The sequence below is a fragment of the Gorilla gorilla genome, chromosome 4 (genome assembly GCF_029281585.2).
Source record: "Gorilla gorilla gorilla isolate KB3781 chromosome 4, NHGRI_mGorGor1-v2.1_pri, whole genome shotgun sequence".
Classification (NCBI taxonomy): domain Eukaryota; kingdom Metazoa; phylum Chordata; class Mammalia; order Primates; family Hominidae; genus Gorilla; species Gorilla gorilla.
The window spans coordinates 98186625-98202511 of NC_073228.2; the positions used below are offsets into that span (position 1 = coordinate 98186625).

Genomic DNA, 15887 nt, shown 5'->3' on the forward strand with positions numbered 1-15887 from the left:
CATTAAACTAAACAGCTCCTACACAGCAAAGAAAACAATTAACAGAATGAAGAGACAAACTATTGCATGGGAGAAAATATTCACAAACTATTTATCCAACAAAGTATTAATAATCCAGAATACACAAGGAAATCAAACAATTCAGCAGTAAAAAACAAAAAATAATCCCATTAAAACGTGGGCAAAGGACATAAATAAACATTTCTAAAAAGAAGGCATACAAATGGCCAATAGGTATGTTAAAAAACACTCAATTTCACTAATCATCAGGGAAATGCAAGCTAAAACCACAATTAGATATCCTCTCACCCCAGTTAGAATGGCTATTATTAAAAAGACAAAAAATAACAGAAGCTGATGAGGCTGTAGAGAAAAGGGAATTCTTATACACTGTTGTTAAGAACGTAAATCTGTATAACCTCCATGAAAAACAGTATGGGCATTTCTCAAAATACCACAAATGGAACTACCATACAAGCCAGCATGTGCACTACTAGGTATGTATTCACAGAAAAGGAATCACTATATCTAAAGGATAATTGCATTGCATGTTTATTGCAGCATTATTCACAATAGCAGTGATATGGAATCAACCTAAGAGTCCATCAACAGATGAATGGATAAAGAAAATGTGATATAATATACACAATGGAATACTATTTGACCATAAGAAATGTGATATATATACAAAAAGGAATACTATACATCCATAAGAAGAATAAAATCATGTCATTTGTAGCAAGATGGATGGAACTGGAAGTTACTGTGTTAAGTGAAATAAGTCAGGTACAGAAAGACACAGTGCATGTTCTCACTCACATGTGAGAGATAAAAAAGTTGATCTCATGGAAGTAGGGAGTAGAATGATAGCTATCAGAGAAGTGTGTGGGTGATGGTGCACAGAAGGAAACAATGAAGAGAGTTTGTTTAATGGGTAGAAACATACAGTTAGATAGAAGGGATAAGTTCTAATGTTCAATAGCATATAGGGTGATTAAAGTTAACAACAAAGTATTATATATTTCAAGATAGCTAGAAGAGAGGACTTAAAATGTTCCCAACACATAGAAATCATAAACACTTGGGGCAATGGATAATGGAAATATCCTAACTTGAACATTACACATTCTATGCATATAACAAAATATCACATGTACCCCATAAGTATGTACAAACACATATCAATAAAACAACGAGAATGAAAAGACAATCCAAAGACAGGGAATGTTTACTAATCACATATCTTAAAAAGAAGTTGTATTCAGAACATATGAACAACTTCTAAAACTCAACAATAAGAACACAAACAAAAAAAGGGGGCAAAATTCTAGACTTTACCAAGAAAGATGTATATATGGCATATAATTCACCATTAGGAAAATGCAAATTAAACCACATAGAAACAAAAACCTGTGACAATGAGAAAAAAAGTCAACAAACCTGTCAATATTAATTGCTGATAAAGATGCCAAACTAAGAGAACTCTCATACATTATTCGTAGTAGTGAAAAATAATACAGGTACCTTGAAAAGTGGTGTTCTAGTTCTTACAAAGTTACTGCAGACATACCATATTACCCAGCAGTCCTCCCCCTAGGTATCAACTCAGGACAAATGAAAATAAATATCCACATAAAAACCTGTTGATGAATGTTTTTAAAGACTGTATTCATAATCACCCAACCCTGGAAACAACACAAATGTCTAACATTTGGCAAATGGATAAGTAAAATATAGTTTATTCATTCAACAGAATAAAATTCAGCAATGAAACGAAACCTACTAATATATGTTTAAAAATTAACTGAAAATAGATCATTAATTTAAATGTGAAATATAAAACAAAACTTTTAGAAGAATGCATAGGAGAAAACCTTCATAAACTAGGACTAGGGAAAGAGTTCTTTGACATGACACTAAATGCACAGTTTATAAAAGAAAAAATTGATAAACAGGACTTCATCAGAATTAAAAATGTTTGCCCTATGAAAGACCTGTTAAGAGGGTGAAAGACAAGCTACAGACTGAGAGAAAATATTCACAAAGAATATATCCAATAGAGACTTGTATCTAGAAAATATAAAGAACTATCAAAACTCAATAGTTTTAAAAAATCCATTTAGAAAATGGACAAAAAAATACGAATAGGTATTTTACCAGAGACAAGGTATAGATGGCAAATAAGCACATGAAAAGATGTATGGTCAACATCACTAGTGAGATATCACTATGTACCTAATAAAATGGCTAAAACTAAAACATAGTAATAATACCAAATGCTGAGGAGGATGTAGAGAAAGTGGTTCTTTCATACGTGACTGGTGGGAATGTAAAATGGTACAGCCACTCTGAAAAATAATTTGGTATTGTCTTATAAAGTTAGAAATGCAATTACCATATGACCCAGCAATCACATTCTTGGGCATTTAACCCAGAGATATGAAAACTTACATTCACATAAAAACTTATACATGAATACACACAGTAAATTTATTTCTAATAATCAAAAACTGGAATCAATCCAAATGCCCTACAATGGGTCAATGGTTAAACAAAATGGCATATCTAGACAATGGAATATTACTCATCAGTAATAAACACAAATGAACTACTGATATTTACAAAAACTTGGATGGATCTCAAAGGCATTATACTTATTGAAGAAAGCCAATCTCAAAAAATTACATACCTTATGATTCCATTTCTATAACATCTATAAAATGACAAAACTAAAGGGATGGAGAACAGATTAATGATTGCCAGGAGACAGAGATGAAGTTGGCAGTTGGGGACATTCCTACAAATGGGTAACAGAAGGGACTTGCTAGTGGTAGAACACTTCTGTATCTTGAATGTTTGTGGTCATGGTTGCACAAGACAACACATAGGATCGAATTGCACAGAACTCCAAACACACACACACACACACACACAAATTACTGCATACAAAACCTAATGGAAATTGAATAATGACCGTGTTTTAGTTAACAGTACTGTACCAATATCTTGGTTTTGATGTACTATTAGCCATATAAGATGTTACCATTAGGCTATCACAAATAATGATCATAACAACTCAACATTAATGTCCAGAATAATTTTTAATAAAGGCACTATAGCAAAATGCAGGCATTTTTGAAGGGGCCTGGGGTTAGAGGGCGGTGGTAAATAAAAACTAATACATACGAACTAAGAGGACTAGATACAGAACATATTTTCAGAAATCCAGGTAAAATGGGTCAACAAATCAATAAGAGGCAGTAAACTAAAACCCTGTAAAACTGGCAAAGGGAAAAAGTAATATTTTTAAGAAATGCAAGAATTCTTTACAAGCATATCTTCATTGCCATCTCCAAAAGAGATGACATAACTTTCTTGTGAATAATATGCCTTCCTTTAATTATAACAGTCATCACCATCTTCCTTACCATCTTCATTATTACAGCAAACTAATTCAAACTACTTTCTTCCAGCATGCACTGCTTTAACCCTGCTCATCTTGAGTTGTACCTGACATTTTTCTCACCACTAATATATTTTTATGAGATTTTTCTACCATCTATGCCTTATCTGAAGCACTTTTCAATTAGGGAAAAGTTAAATCACCTCCAAGAGTGCATCTTGCCATGTAAACGTGAAATCCTCTAATAAACAGCAGAGAGTGATCATTATTAGTTCACTGTTTTACATATCATAGCCCGGTTTTGAATAAACTCAAGAATAAAACTGTCTTCCTGTTAAGTTTAGAACAAATCAGTTTGCTAACTTGTTCTAAAATATACTTTACTATGCATTTGCCATTTTATTTTCTAATATTTCCAGTTTACTCCTCCCTTAACCCTTACACCCCCATTTGTACCCAGCATTATTATTCCTATAGTACAGATGAAGAGAAAGATTCAGAGAAGTTAAGCAACTTGCCCATGGTAAGAAGGAAAACCTTGAGTTTGAATCCAGATAGTTACAAGATCCAGGAAGTTAAGCAACTTGTTCATGTTAAGAAGGAAAACCTTGAATTTGAATCCAGATAGTTCTATCTCTAGAACCTATCTACTCTTTTAACATCACTGTACTACCTCTAAAATCCAGAAAATCAATCTGAACTCACATACTGCTTGCAGGAGTACAAATCAGAACCATAACTTGGGAGATCAAATTTTCACATTAAGGCTGAACATGCACAAAATCTATCTAGGTGGAAACCCAGCATGTCTATTTAGATAGAAACTGTGACATACATTCCTTGCCCTCACTCCTAAATTGTCCATTATTCTGAGCGTGCTGGATCCTTCCCAGCAACATACAAGCATGCAGTAAAACCTTCTATAGGGTTGTTTACAGCTGTCTCCAATTCCTCTCTTTCCATTCTCTGCTGAAAGTTCTCCAATCAGGCTTTCATTTCTATTTATTGAAACAGCTCTTTGTGAAGGTCAAATGACCTCCACATGGTCAAATGCAAAAGTAAATTCTCAGTTCTCATCTAATCTGACCCATCACCAGATATGACTTTAATTAATTACTCCCATTTAATTTTTTCATTTGGTATTCAGGATCTCTCCCTTGTTCCTGATTCTTAACCTATTTTACTAAAAATTACTTTTCAGCCTCTTTTGCTACTTTCTGCTCAGCTTCCTGACCCTAAAGGTCTCAGCGCCCATAGCTATCTCACAATTCAACAACAGACACTTCTTTTCGAAGTCAAATTACTTTAGATAGCAGATTTATTTTTTAATTCTAGGATTCAAATTTCCATAACAATGTCTAACGCAGATTCCTTCCAAAACGTTAACATGGATAAACCTCTCATAAAATATCAGTAATGCCAATGCCACAAAGGCAGAATACAGAAACAGACAGATCATTACCCTAATCCAGTATGACATTCCAAGCAGAAAACATAAGGTAAAGGCACTAGCCTTGATTCAAAAAACTTATTAATTTTATTATTAAATGTATGACATTGAGTAAGAAAAGCATTAATAATTCTTATAGATGCAAAATTACATGATCCCGTGATTTATTTACTGAGTACATACATCTCAGATGCAGTAATAGTTGCTGTGAGGGATATAAATAATTGCAAATACTTTAGGTACTTATATTCTTATTTTAGATTTGAAATGAATGGAAGGTCACCTAAATATTCCTACACCTTTATTAGGCACAATGAAAATTTCCTGAAAAAGCAAATTAAGTATGTACCTTTCAGTGCGGTAGTCTTTTCTTTTTCATCTGGACCTCCCTGCTGGATTTGTGCCATGTTTATCCAAATTGGCAACAAAATTAAAGAGCTCAAGGAAATAGACATCAATCTTCAGAAGACAGTCTAGAATGAATGAAAGCAATAAATTAAGTTCTACTCAAAACCTATCTATTCCATGAGAACTTCCTTGATCCTCCCAGTCAGGATTAATCTCTCTATGCTAATTTCCCACTTTGTTGATGCCTATGCCATAGTACTTATTATTGTCTGCTTTGCATTATACTTATTTATGAATTTATCTGAGTCAGCTAATGGCATACAAGCCACAGGAATACAGACATCAAGTTTTTGTCATCTTTCTCTCATGTCCACCAAACACAATACCTTATACATTACAGTTACCTAATGTTTGCTGAATTTAGCCAAACTTACCATTTAGTTTTAGTTACCTATCACCTAATGTTTTTAAAAAAATATCTTTGGGTAGTTCCAAAAACCTAAAATTTCTTTTAAAATAAATTGTAAGCATGGGCCATTTACAAGGTCAGAATGTCTTCCTTCTGGAACAAGCAAATAGGAGGACGCAAATACGTAAATATATAAAGTATCTACAAATTTCCTATAGTGTAATTAAAAATACAACTTTCAGGGAAAAATTAGCCCTTTTTAAATGAAACGATGTCATCAGTGTCTGGAAGCCATCCTCACTAAATGGCACTCCAGTAAACAACCATACTATAAAATCAGGATTTATTAAAATCGAATTCTGCTCTACTTTGGCCAAAGGGAAGGCATTAAAACTTCCCTTTTTAATGGGAGTGGCTTTTCCCAGGGTCCCCATGAACAGTAAAGCAACTATTTTTCCTAAAGTTTAAAAGGAAAAAAAGTGTATCTCCTACAATGTGAAAATTTAAACTAAATTTAATCCATTAATCCAAAACTGTTAATGAAATTATATAAAAACTACATTCATGACAATATAACATGATTGAATATTCCTCTGAGGAATCAAATTTGACTTGCTATCCATAAGGTAAATTTCAGTTTCCATTCAGCAGTATATTTTATAATTATCTTTAAAAACAGATCTATTTCCATAATCAGCAGAATGTAACAGAAAATACTTTTTAAAAAACTAATACTGAAAATAAATAATTTAAAACTATGAATGTTCCAAATGGCCATAACCAATGCTGCCCTTGTGTCAAGTCTAACTGTAGGTGATGTGCTATAAGAGAAAGGGCACTCTGGCTCCACTAAGAACTACTGATGAGCCCTTGACAAATTATTTAACTTCTCTGGGCCTCATTTTCCACATTTGTAAAATGGAAATGATAATCATGTTTCCCTCATAGTGTTACAGTGAGGCTAAATGCAAAACATTTCATATAATGTCTGATCCATAATTATGTGCACAACATCCACGTTAGCTTATTTTTTTTAATTGCTGTAAACAAATCACGGCTTCATCACTTAATAACATCTCCGTGGCCAGTCATATCCAAATTCTTTGGTTTCTTCATTTATGAAATGTCGCTTCAGCATTAAATAGTACAGAAGTTATATATAGCCAATCATTTCTATAACTAGCCATCTTACTGTTACTCAATGGTGTGAGATATTCTAAAAGGAATACCTAGAATGTAGCTACTTTTCACTGGGACAGCCCTTTCACTTAGCATAAGTGGCTCTTATTTTTCTTCTGTGTATAGGTAACTCAAAACTCTATAATTTCTACATAAATAAAATGTGTCTATATCCCTTCAAGAAATACATCCTAGTATATAAGGTAGGCAATGTACAAGACTCTGGGGATACTATGGTGAGTAAAACAAATATGGTCACTGCCTTCCTATGGCTTACTTTGTAGCTGCCAAATCAAACTGCCAAGCAGCCACAAAGAAAATACATCAGACCTAGACTGATAATTACAATAATGTTAAAACAAACAAATATCTGCAAGGGCTATATATCTCCATTCAGGAATTAGTGAAGTCCCACATGATAGTGCACAAATTTCACCAGCAACTTTTTATTACACATCATCTTGTAGCAGAAATTAAAGAGAAATGTTCTTAATGAGGAATTCCACACAGCACCCTTTGCTAAATATTCCACAACTAAGTTAACTACCTCCAGGAGACTTCCCTTCACTAACTCAGTATTTCTTCCAAATATAAACTATTAGATTATTTTTCATTGGCCCCAAATTGTCCGATTTCTGAACAGAACAATATATATAATTATGTCATTGTGACTGGTTTAACAAAGGTAAAATTATAAATATGTATTCAGTGCTAGGGTCATTATCAAAATTCATATTTCAATGAATCACTTTCAAGATTCTGAAGATTAAATAAAAATTAATAATCATGTTTTATATGAGACAACCTAAAAACTCACAAAGCAATTTGCTGGAGTAATAACATATAAGTTAAAAGACTATTGGCTGGGTGTGGTGGCTCACGCCTGTAATCCCAGCACTTTCGGAGGCTGAGGCAAGCAGATCACGACATCAGGAGATGGAGACCAACCTGGCTAACATGGTGAAACCCTGTTTCTACTAAAAATACAAAAATCAGCCGGGTGTGGTGGCACACGCCTGTAGTCCTACCTACTCGGGAGGCTGAGGCAGGAGAATCCCTTGAACCTGGGAGGCAGAGGTTGCAGTGAGCCAAGATCGCACCACTGCACTCCAGCCTGGTTGACAAAGTGAGACTCTGTCTCAAAAAAAAAAAAAAAAAAAAAAAATTATTATTACATGTGACCCTAAACTTTACAGTAGCAGTTGCAAAGCAGGTAAGCATGAAGCAAAAGCAATTTGTCTGTTGCTCTCTTAACAGTGTTAGATTTTTACCCTCCTGAGTTATTTTTCCTGGCTGTGGCACAGCTGGTGAAGCTCAATCGAGAACATTATAAATTCTCAATTTAGTTTTCCTAATAAAAATTCAGAGTTATAACCTGCATGACCACAGATAAACACTACTGAAAATGCAGCCAGCAAGCTGTTGGCACATTTGATATATAGTAATACATGCACTCGACATAGTTTATTTGGCATTATCTGATGGAGGTTAGGTTATAGAGAATAAAGCGGTGGAAGGTTTTTACTGATGTGAATTGGGACACAGTTGACATGTTGTATACTTCATGATAACCACTGCTGTTTAAATATGGTTTCCTAGAAATGGTTACAGTACAAACTAGATTCAAAACATCTCAGTTTGCCATTTTATTCTGTGAACTACACAAAGCAATTATCATATCCTTTTCCTTTCTATGATTCCAACAGAGAATCTACTATGTATAAAGCTATAACTTGTCATGTGTAATCTTTATCCAGTCAGCATTTGAAAATATGAAACAGTAGAATACTTCTTATTTGCCCCGTTGGCGCAAAATGTGGCGTATGCACTTATAAAATGTACAGAAAGATACACAAAAGCCTTATTTTTTTCTACATTTGTTTGTTTTTAGTCAGGTATTAAATACGAACTAGATATACGTGATTTTGCAACAGAAGCCCTTTTCACCTCACATTCTGAATGCATTGATGAAAGTACAAAATATATCACAGAACACGTAAAATTGGGTTAATTTTCTGAGGTTCCCAGGACTGGTTTGGTTCCAGTCTAGCCCTAAAGATTCTATGCTCACCAAGTGAGACTCTAGAAATCAAGTTCAAAATAGCCTACTTGCAACTGAAATTACAGTAAATAGAATTGGCACAAGGGATTTATAAGGAACCAAAAGACCCACCCAAATTACAGTTAAAATATTCATCGGTTGCTCATCAGCAAAGGCTAGTTCATAGTAATGCTGGACAGCATTATTCTGAGGCTACACTGAGAAAAACGTTGGTGTGTGGGCATTGGGAAAGAAGCTGAAGAATGAAGACATCAGGCTGAGCAGACACAAGACAAAGCCCAGGGTAATAAGGGCCCCTGGTGCGTAGAAAATGGTGGCTTTTATAACAAATGCAAAATTGTGTTTGGATCAAAGTTTTGGAGCCAAACCTCTTTGCTCCTGAGACTAGGAATACCCGGTTCCAATCCAAGTATATCTAAAATAATTCCTTAGTTTCCCAAGCAACATGATATAGTAGGTTTGGAATGAGAAATCTAGGTTTTTAATTTCAGTTCCACCATCTAGTAGCTAAGTGACCTTGAGAAAGTTACAACTTCTCTAACCTAAGTAATGGGAAGAATCATGAAAATAAGAGCAGTTACCTTTGCAGGACTATTATGAAGATTACATGAAAAAATGTATATGAAAGCATTTTACAAACTATAAATCCCTTTTAAAATATTAGTAATCCACATAAAATCTGAAATAACTAGATTCCAATTAATTTGTGCTCAAACTGCCAGAATACCAAAATCAATCAATTCACAGAAATAAAAACCTTTTAATATGCATCACTTGGATGCACTCTATGCACAAATAATAAAGTCTCACAACAAATATCTGTTAACTTGGGTTTCCAAGACTATATTGAAAATAATTATAATGGAACTTAATTTTTGGACATAAGTTATACTTACATTCATTTCATTATATTTACATTCCTTTACATTCCTTTCAAATCTTATTAAAATGCATGCTTGAACAAAGATCACATATGTGGGTTCCACCTTCATTTGCCTAAGGAAGAACACTCTTCCAACTATTTCATAAATGTATACATTGGTCACAAGATGACCAGTTCTATTCTTATCCATTATCTGATTAGGTCATTGCCACAACTGTCAGGGGTAGGCATTTTATGGAGATAAGGCATTGTGGGCTTTGAAAAGCTAAGTGAGCCTGGTTAAGGCATCTCAGATGTTAAGGGGTAGCTGAGATTCTAACTCAGGTCTTCTGACTCCTAATTATGAATGAGTTTCTTCTATGCTACCATGTTGATACAGCCAAACAACACAACTTCACCAGAAAAATAATTTCAGTTTCTTCATTCTGCAGAAAATTCACACCTACTGTTATGTACTAATTTCTGTTATTAGGAAGTATTACAATTTGGAGTTTGGGCAAATTGGACATAGATATCTACAGACTAAAGTTGTCAACCGAAACTATCTTAGTATATTTGGTTTGCTATTCAGAATTAAGACTGATAAAAATTACTTATCATATCTCTCCCAATACTTTGGCAAAATAAGCATCTGAAAAAAGGGCCAAAAGTTAAGAGATATCAAATAAAAGTATTTTAAAAGAAATAGTATTGCACTACTATGTATTTTTAATAGGTCCCCAAATTGGTAATCATCTGTTTAGGTATTGCATTGCTTTTTGGCTAGCAAAAAGACAGAAACTCAACAAGACGGGAATATAAAATCTTAGAATATCTGTGACAATGTTAAAACTTAAGAAATTAAACAAAGACTAAGATGATTCTCTATTCTGAATCAAATTTCAAAAGAAAAAAATTTAAATAGTCCTTTATGAGGTTTTCATAATATGTAGCAGATATGGGAAAACTATGGCCAAAGATAAAATAATTCTCAAAATGAATATACCACACTCAAAATTTTAGAAAAACAGAGTATGTCAAACAAACAAACACAAAAAATTGCTATTATATGAGGCAATTATGAGCATCATATAAACTACTTAAGAGACTCTAATTCTATAGTAAAAATAAATAATAAAACATAAACAATATTATAAATGTACATAACTCCAGGCCAAATTATCTTCAGAAGATTTCAAAGCAGCCTATACCATGAAATAACAGTAATAACACATTTGCAAAATCGGTATCAAATTTTCAATTTTCTCATCCCATAAACATTCTCCCAGAATCTCTGTTAAACTTAGTGAACTTGAGGTTCAACATAGATTTTAAAATATAATATGCATGTGAACCATCCAGATGCCCCTTCAAGGAGAATGTGCTGCTCAGCTAGAGAGTGCAGTTAGCAAACAGACTCCATCTGTTTATCACTTCAGAGCTGGCCTCAGGTGCAAAGTGCTGCTTCATCCTAGGTCATACCTTTCCACTGCTGACCCTCATTCAGTGATTAAGTCAAGTGGTAATATGAAGGCCCAGCCATTTCAGCCTGATGCAGGACAACCCCGATAGGCAATATTTGCTCCAGAGCTTGCTGCCAGGTTGGTTGAGGTTTTGCCAGGTCTCCATGTAAATTCAACTTTTCCCTCTGACCAATCCTGTTCTCCTTCCTTTCGCAAGTGCTGATCTCTAAAAATATTTTATACCCCAAATTCTGTCTCAGCATCTGCTTCCAAAAAATCTAAGCTATAACAATGTCCTTTTCTAATGGTTTTCTGAATATTAAGCAAAAAAAAATTGCGATGTTAAGAGACCAGATGTATCCAGAATATATAAAGAACTCTTGCAACTCAATAATAAAAAAATTTTAAAGTGGGCAGATTATATAAGTACACATTTCTTCAAATATACAAATGGCCAAAAAGCACATAAAAGATGCTCAATATCATTAGTCATTATAAAAATGCAAATCAAAACCACATGATACCTAATGCACAATAACTAGCATGGCTATAATCAAAAAGGAATATAAATCAAGGTTTGTGACAATGAGAAGAAACTGGATACCTGATATATTGCTAGTGTGACAACAATTGCTGGTATGATGCAGCCACTTTAGAAAACAGTTGAGCAGTTCCTCAAAATATTACACACAGAGTTACCATATGACCCAGCAATTCTACTTCTGGGTATATACCCAAGAGAAATGAAAATACATGTCCCCACCAAAACTTATGCACAAATGTTCACAGAAGCATTATTCATAATTGCCAACAAGTTGAAACAACCTGTCAACTGATGAATGGATAAACAAAATATGGTATATCCATACAATAGGATATTATTCTTTAATAGAAAGGAATGAAGTACTGATACTTGCTATGACATAAATGAAAATATTATGTGCTAATTACAATTACAAAATGAAGCCAATTACCGAAAAAAAACCACACATATTGTACGATTCCATTTATATGAAATGTCCAGAACAGGTAAATCCATAGAAATAGGAAGTTGACTCATAGTTTTCAGGAGTCGGGGGAAGAGAAAAATGGGGTGTGACTGTTAATAGGTATGTAGTTTCTTTTTGAGGTGATGATTCCAATGGTTCAAAGACATACACTTGCATTGGGGTAGTGTCTCTATGTATTAAATGGTTCTCTCTCCAACTCTTTTCTACAGCTCTAATGCCAAAGGTCAAGGCAGTCTCAAAAAAAAAAATCTTGACTGTCTCACTAACCACTCACCTTTCCCTTTACGTTCTATAAAACAGAAGCAAGAAGTAGACTTCAGGCAGACTCATTTAAAGAACTTCTTTCTTGTAATGTCCTAATCACCCCTCTCTCCAGAGCCAGGCTAGCAATTGTCTAGGCGTACTCTAGCTAGATATTAAGAACAAACATATTATTTTCTAGGTATAAAAGAGGAGTATTATATAAAGATTTTGTAAATCACAGTGCGCTGGTCTAGCTTGTTCTAGTTCTCTGCATTGGCAGTTTTCTGTCAATGGTAATTTGCCTCCCTTGCCCATCAGTATCCCTCGCATACAAATTCCAATGAAAACCTGGTAGAAGCACTAATTCACTTTGGTCATGATTCAGTTAATCCCCTAAGCACATACCACCTAAAAGCATCCCAATCCCACCCAATTTCTAACAAGAATTGAAATTTGGTAATAACTTTATTGTTATTATTTTGATCATTATCATAATTGATCCCAGACATTGTACCAAATTACTTCGAAGTTAGAAATGTACCATTTGCTACAGAAAAGAAAAATGAAGACAAACTTGAGCATATAATCAAGCAGCTGATTAAGCCTAGTAAGCCATATGAATGACACCAACAATAAAGTTTAATGGCACATTTAAGTTTTGTGCAGATCATAATTGTACTGCAAACAAGGCATTTAAGTACCACTCAAATCCAGTATCTACTGACAGTGCACTCCTTACTATTTATTCAAGGGGAAAATTTCAGTGAAGTCTGATTTTACCTAAATGTGTTAACAAGTGGGAATGTAATTTAAGTGCCTTCAGAATAGATTTTTTTTTTGGGCTTCTAGAATTTCCCAATTCTTTATGAAGTGATAATACTTTATAGCATTTCATGTTTGTATATTTAAATAATCCTCACATGCTGAGACCAGCAGGAGGATAAACTCAGAGAAGGCTTCATATTGCTGTGATACTACAAATATCTGATCTTAAAAAAAGAGAATTAGAAATTTGAAACTTCAAGTCACATTTTTAAACTACCATATAAGTTACAGTGGTTATTTACTTTATCCAGAAAACAAAACACATAATACATATCTTACCTAAATTAACAAAGGACTTGAAGCAGGAAAATTCTTCTGTTCCAAAACCAATCGAAGAGCTCCGAATCCTCCTGCTTTCTACAAAATATTTTTTTCCCACAAAAGACCACCATCGCTTAGCCATACTGCTAGTTACAGGAAATAAACTCTGTGACACTGAAGTTGCCAACACAAGGACACTTTGCTGAATGTTAGCCATTTATATTATTAGACCTATGCTTAAACACAGTATGCCAAATGGCTCTCATTAGTATTTTGTACATAAGCACAAAATGATAAAGTCCCTTCCTATGATCATAAGAGTCAAGAATTTTACAAGTAGACTTCTCCTTCCAACATTACAGCCAAGTCCCCCAAGGAATCCTCCTGTGTAGTAAACCCTAGGAAGCACAATACAAAACATTAGAATATCTATAAATTCCACTCACGAATATAAAGAAAGAAAACCATAATAACTTCAATATCTGCAGAAAAGCATTTGATAAAATTCAAAACCTATTTTTGGAAAAAAAGTCATAGAAAACTAGGAATCAAAGGAAACGTCTGTAAGCTGACAAAAAGGTTAAAAAAACAAGCAAACAAAAATAACCACTTACAACAAAATTACTCTTAATGATGAAATATTTGTAAAAGTCTCTTCAAAATCAAGAACCAGAAAAGAATGCCCATCATTACCACTTTACTATTACCACTTCTATTCAAAGTTTGTTTGACATTCTATCCAATGCAGTAGGACACTGAAAATAAATAAAAACACAGTAACAATTTTAAAAAGGAAATCAAAGTTATCATTATTTTCAAATGATATAACTATCTAAAACAACAAAAACAAAAAATCAAAAAACAAGGTCCTCTAAAATAAAAAAAAAAACAAGAATCTCTGTATCATTAGGAATAAAAAGAGAATTCAACAAGATGGCTTGCTGTAAGATTTATATTTTTTTAAAAAAATTATATTTACAAATACTAGCAACAATCAGTTATAAAGCACAGTTTTTTAATACATCATTAATAATAGCAAAAATTGGCCAGGCACAGTGGCTCACGCCTGTAATCCCAACACTTTGGGAAGCCAAGGCAGGTAGATCCACCTGAGGTCGGGAGTTCAAGACCAGCCTGGTCAATACGGTGAAACCCCATCTCTACTGAGTATACAAAAATTAGCAAGGCATGGTGGCAGGCACCTGTAATCCCAGCTACTTGGCAAGCTGATGCAGGAGAATCACTTGAACCCAAGAGGCAGAGGTTGCAGGGAGCACAGATTGCACTACTGCGCTCCAATCTGGGCAACAGGAGCAAAACTTCATCTCAAAAAAAAAAAAGAAAAGAAAATAGCAAAAATTAAAAACTTACATGATTAAAATAAATCCAACAAAAGATGTTATACCTATATTCAGAAAATGATAAAATGCTACTGAAATACATTAAAGAAGACTGAAATACAAAAAATATACTGTATCTATGAATAGAAAGACTCACCAGTGTGACAATATCAATTTCCCTCTACTTTATATGTAGATCTAAGGGAATTCTACTCAAACCCCAAAATGTTTTTCACAGAACTTGAAAAACTAATTCAAAAAGTTACATGGAAAGAGAATCGCAAAGAACTGATAAGACACTCCTAAAGAATGTGATAGGAAGAATTGCCTTGCCAGGTTTCACAGTAATTAAGAAAGCATGCCATTAATACTAGAATAAACAAATTGACAAATAGAACAGGATGGAACTCCAAAACAGAGCCACATAACAGATCCATATGACACAGATGACACCATCATATCACTGGGAAAAACAGGGATTTTTTTAACAATTGGAAAAAACTGGTTAACTGCACAATTTTAAAAAAAGAAAAAGAAATAAATTAGATACCTATCTCACTCCATACATGATCAATTTCAAATGGTTTAAGGGTACAAATGTGAAACTCAAACTTTAAACCTCTTAGGGAAAAATACAGGAGACTACTACTTTGATGTTGGGGCAAGGAATACAACCACAATGAGATATTTACACTCATCAGAAAAAATTAAGAAGTCCGACAATACCAAAAGTTAAAAAGAATGCAGAATAATACAGATTCTTATTCATGTTTCTGGTCAAAAGATAAATTAAACTACTCTGGAAAAAACTAGCATGAGATATCCAAGTTATCCAGCAATCCCACACCTTGGTCCACTACCTGATCTTATACATGTACATCAGGGGACAGACATAAAAATGTTCACGAAATGTTTCCATCATCAAAACAGTCAGTTTATTCATTATCTGTAACTACATAACAAATTACCTCAAAACACAGTGTCACAAAGCAACAATAAATATTTGTAAAATCCCAGTTTCTGTAGATCAGA

The 15887-nt window shown here is 33.8% G+C and overlaps 1 protein-coding gene across 14 annotated transcripts in view; it reads right to left on the reverse strand.

Moving 5' to 3' along the window:
• ARB2A (ARB2 cotranscriptional regulator A) overlaps positions 1–15887 on the reverse strand; it is a 493438-nt gene that overhangs the window by 450869 nt on the left and 26682 nt on the right. For 7 of the 14 annotated variants that reach the window (XM_019027554.4, XM_055387115.2, XM_055387122.2 and 4 more), the window contains one exon: positions 5203–5326. The exons of 6 other annotated variants lie outside the window; for them this stretch is intronic. In XM_019027554.4, coding sequence (XP_018883099.1) covers positions 5203–5308 — 106 coding nt within the window. In that variant the 5' untranslated portion in view covers positions 5309–5326. Of the gene's footprint in view, positions 1–5202; positions 5327–15887 lie in introns of those variants that run through there. One more of the 14 variants, XM_063705871.1, reaches the window with a different exon arrangement.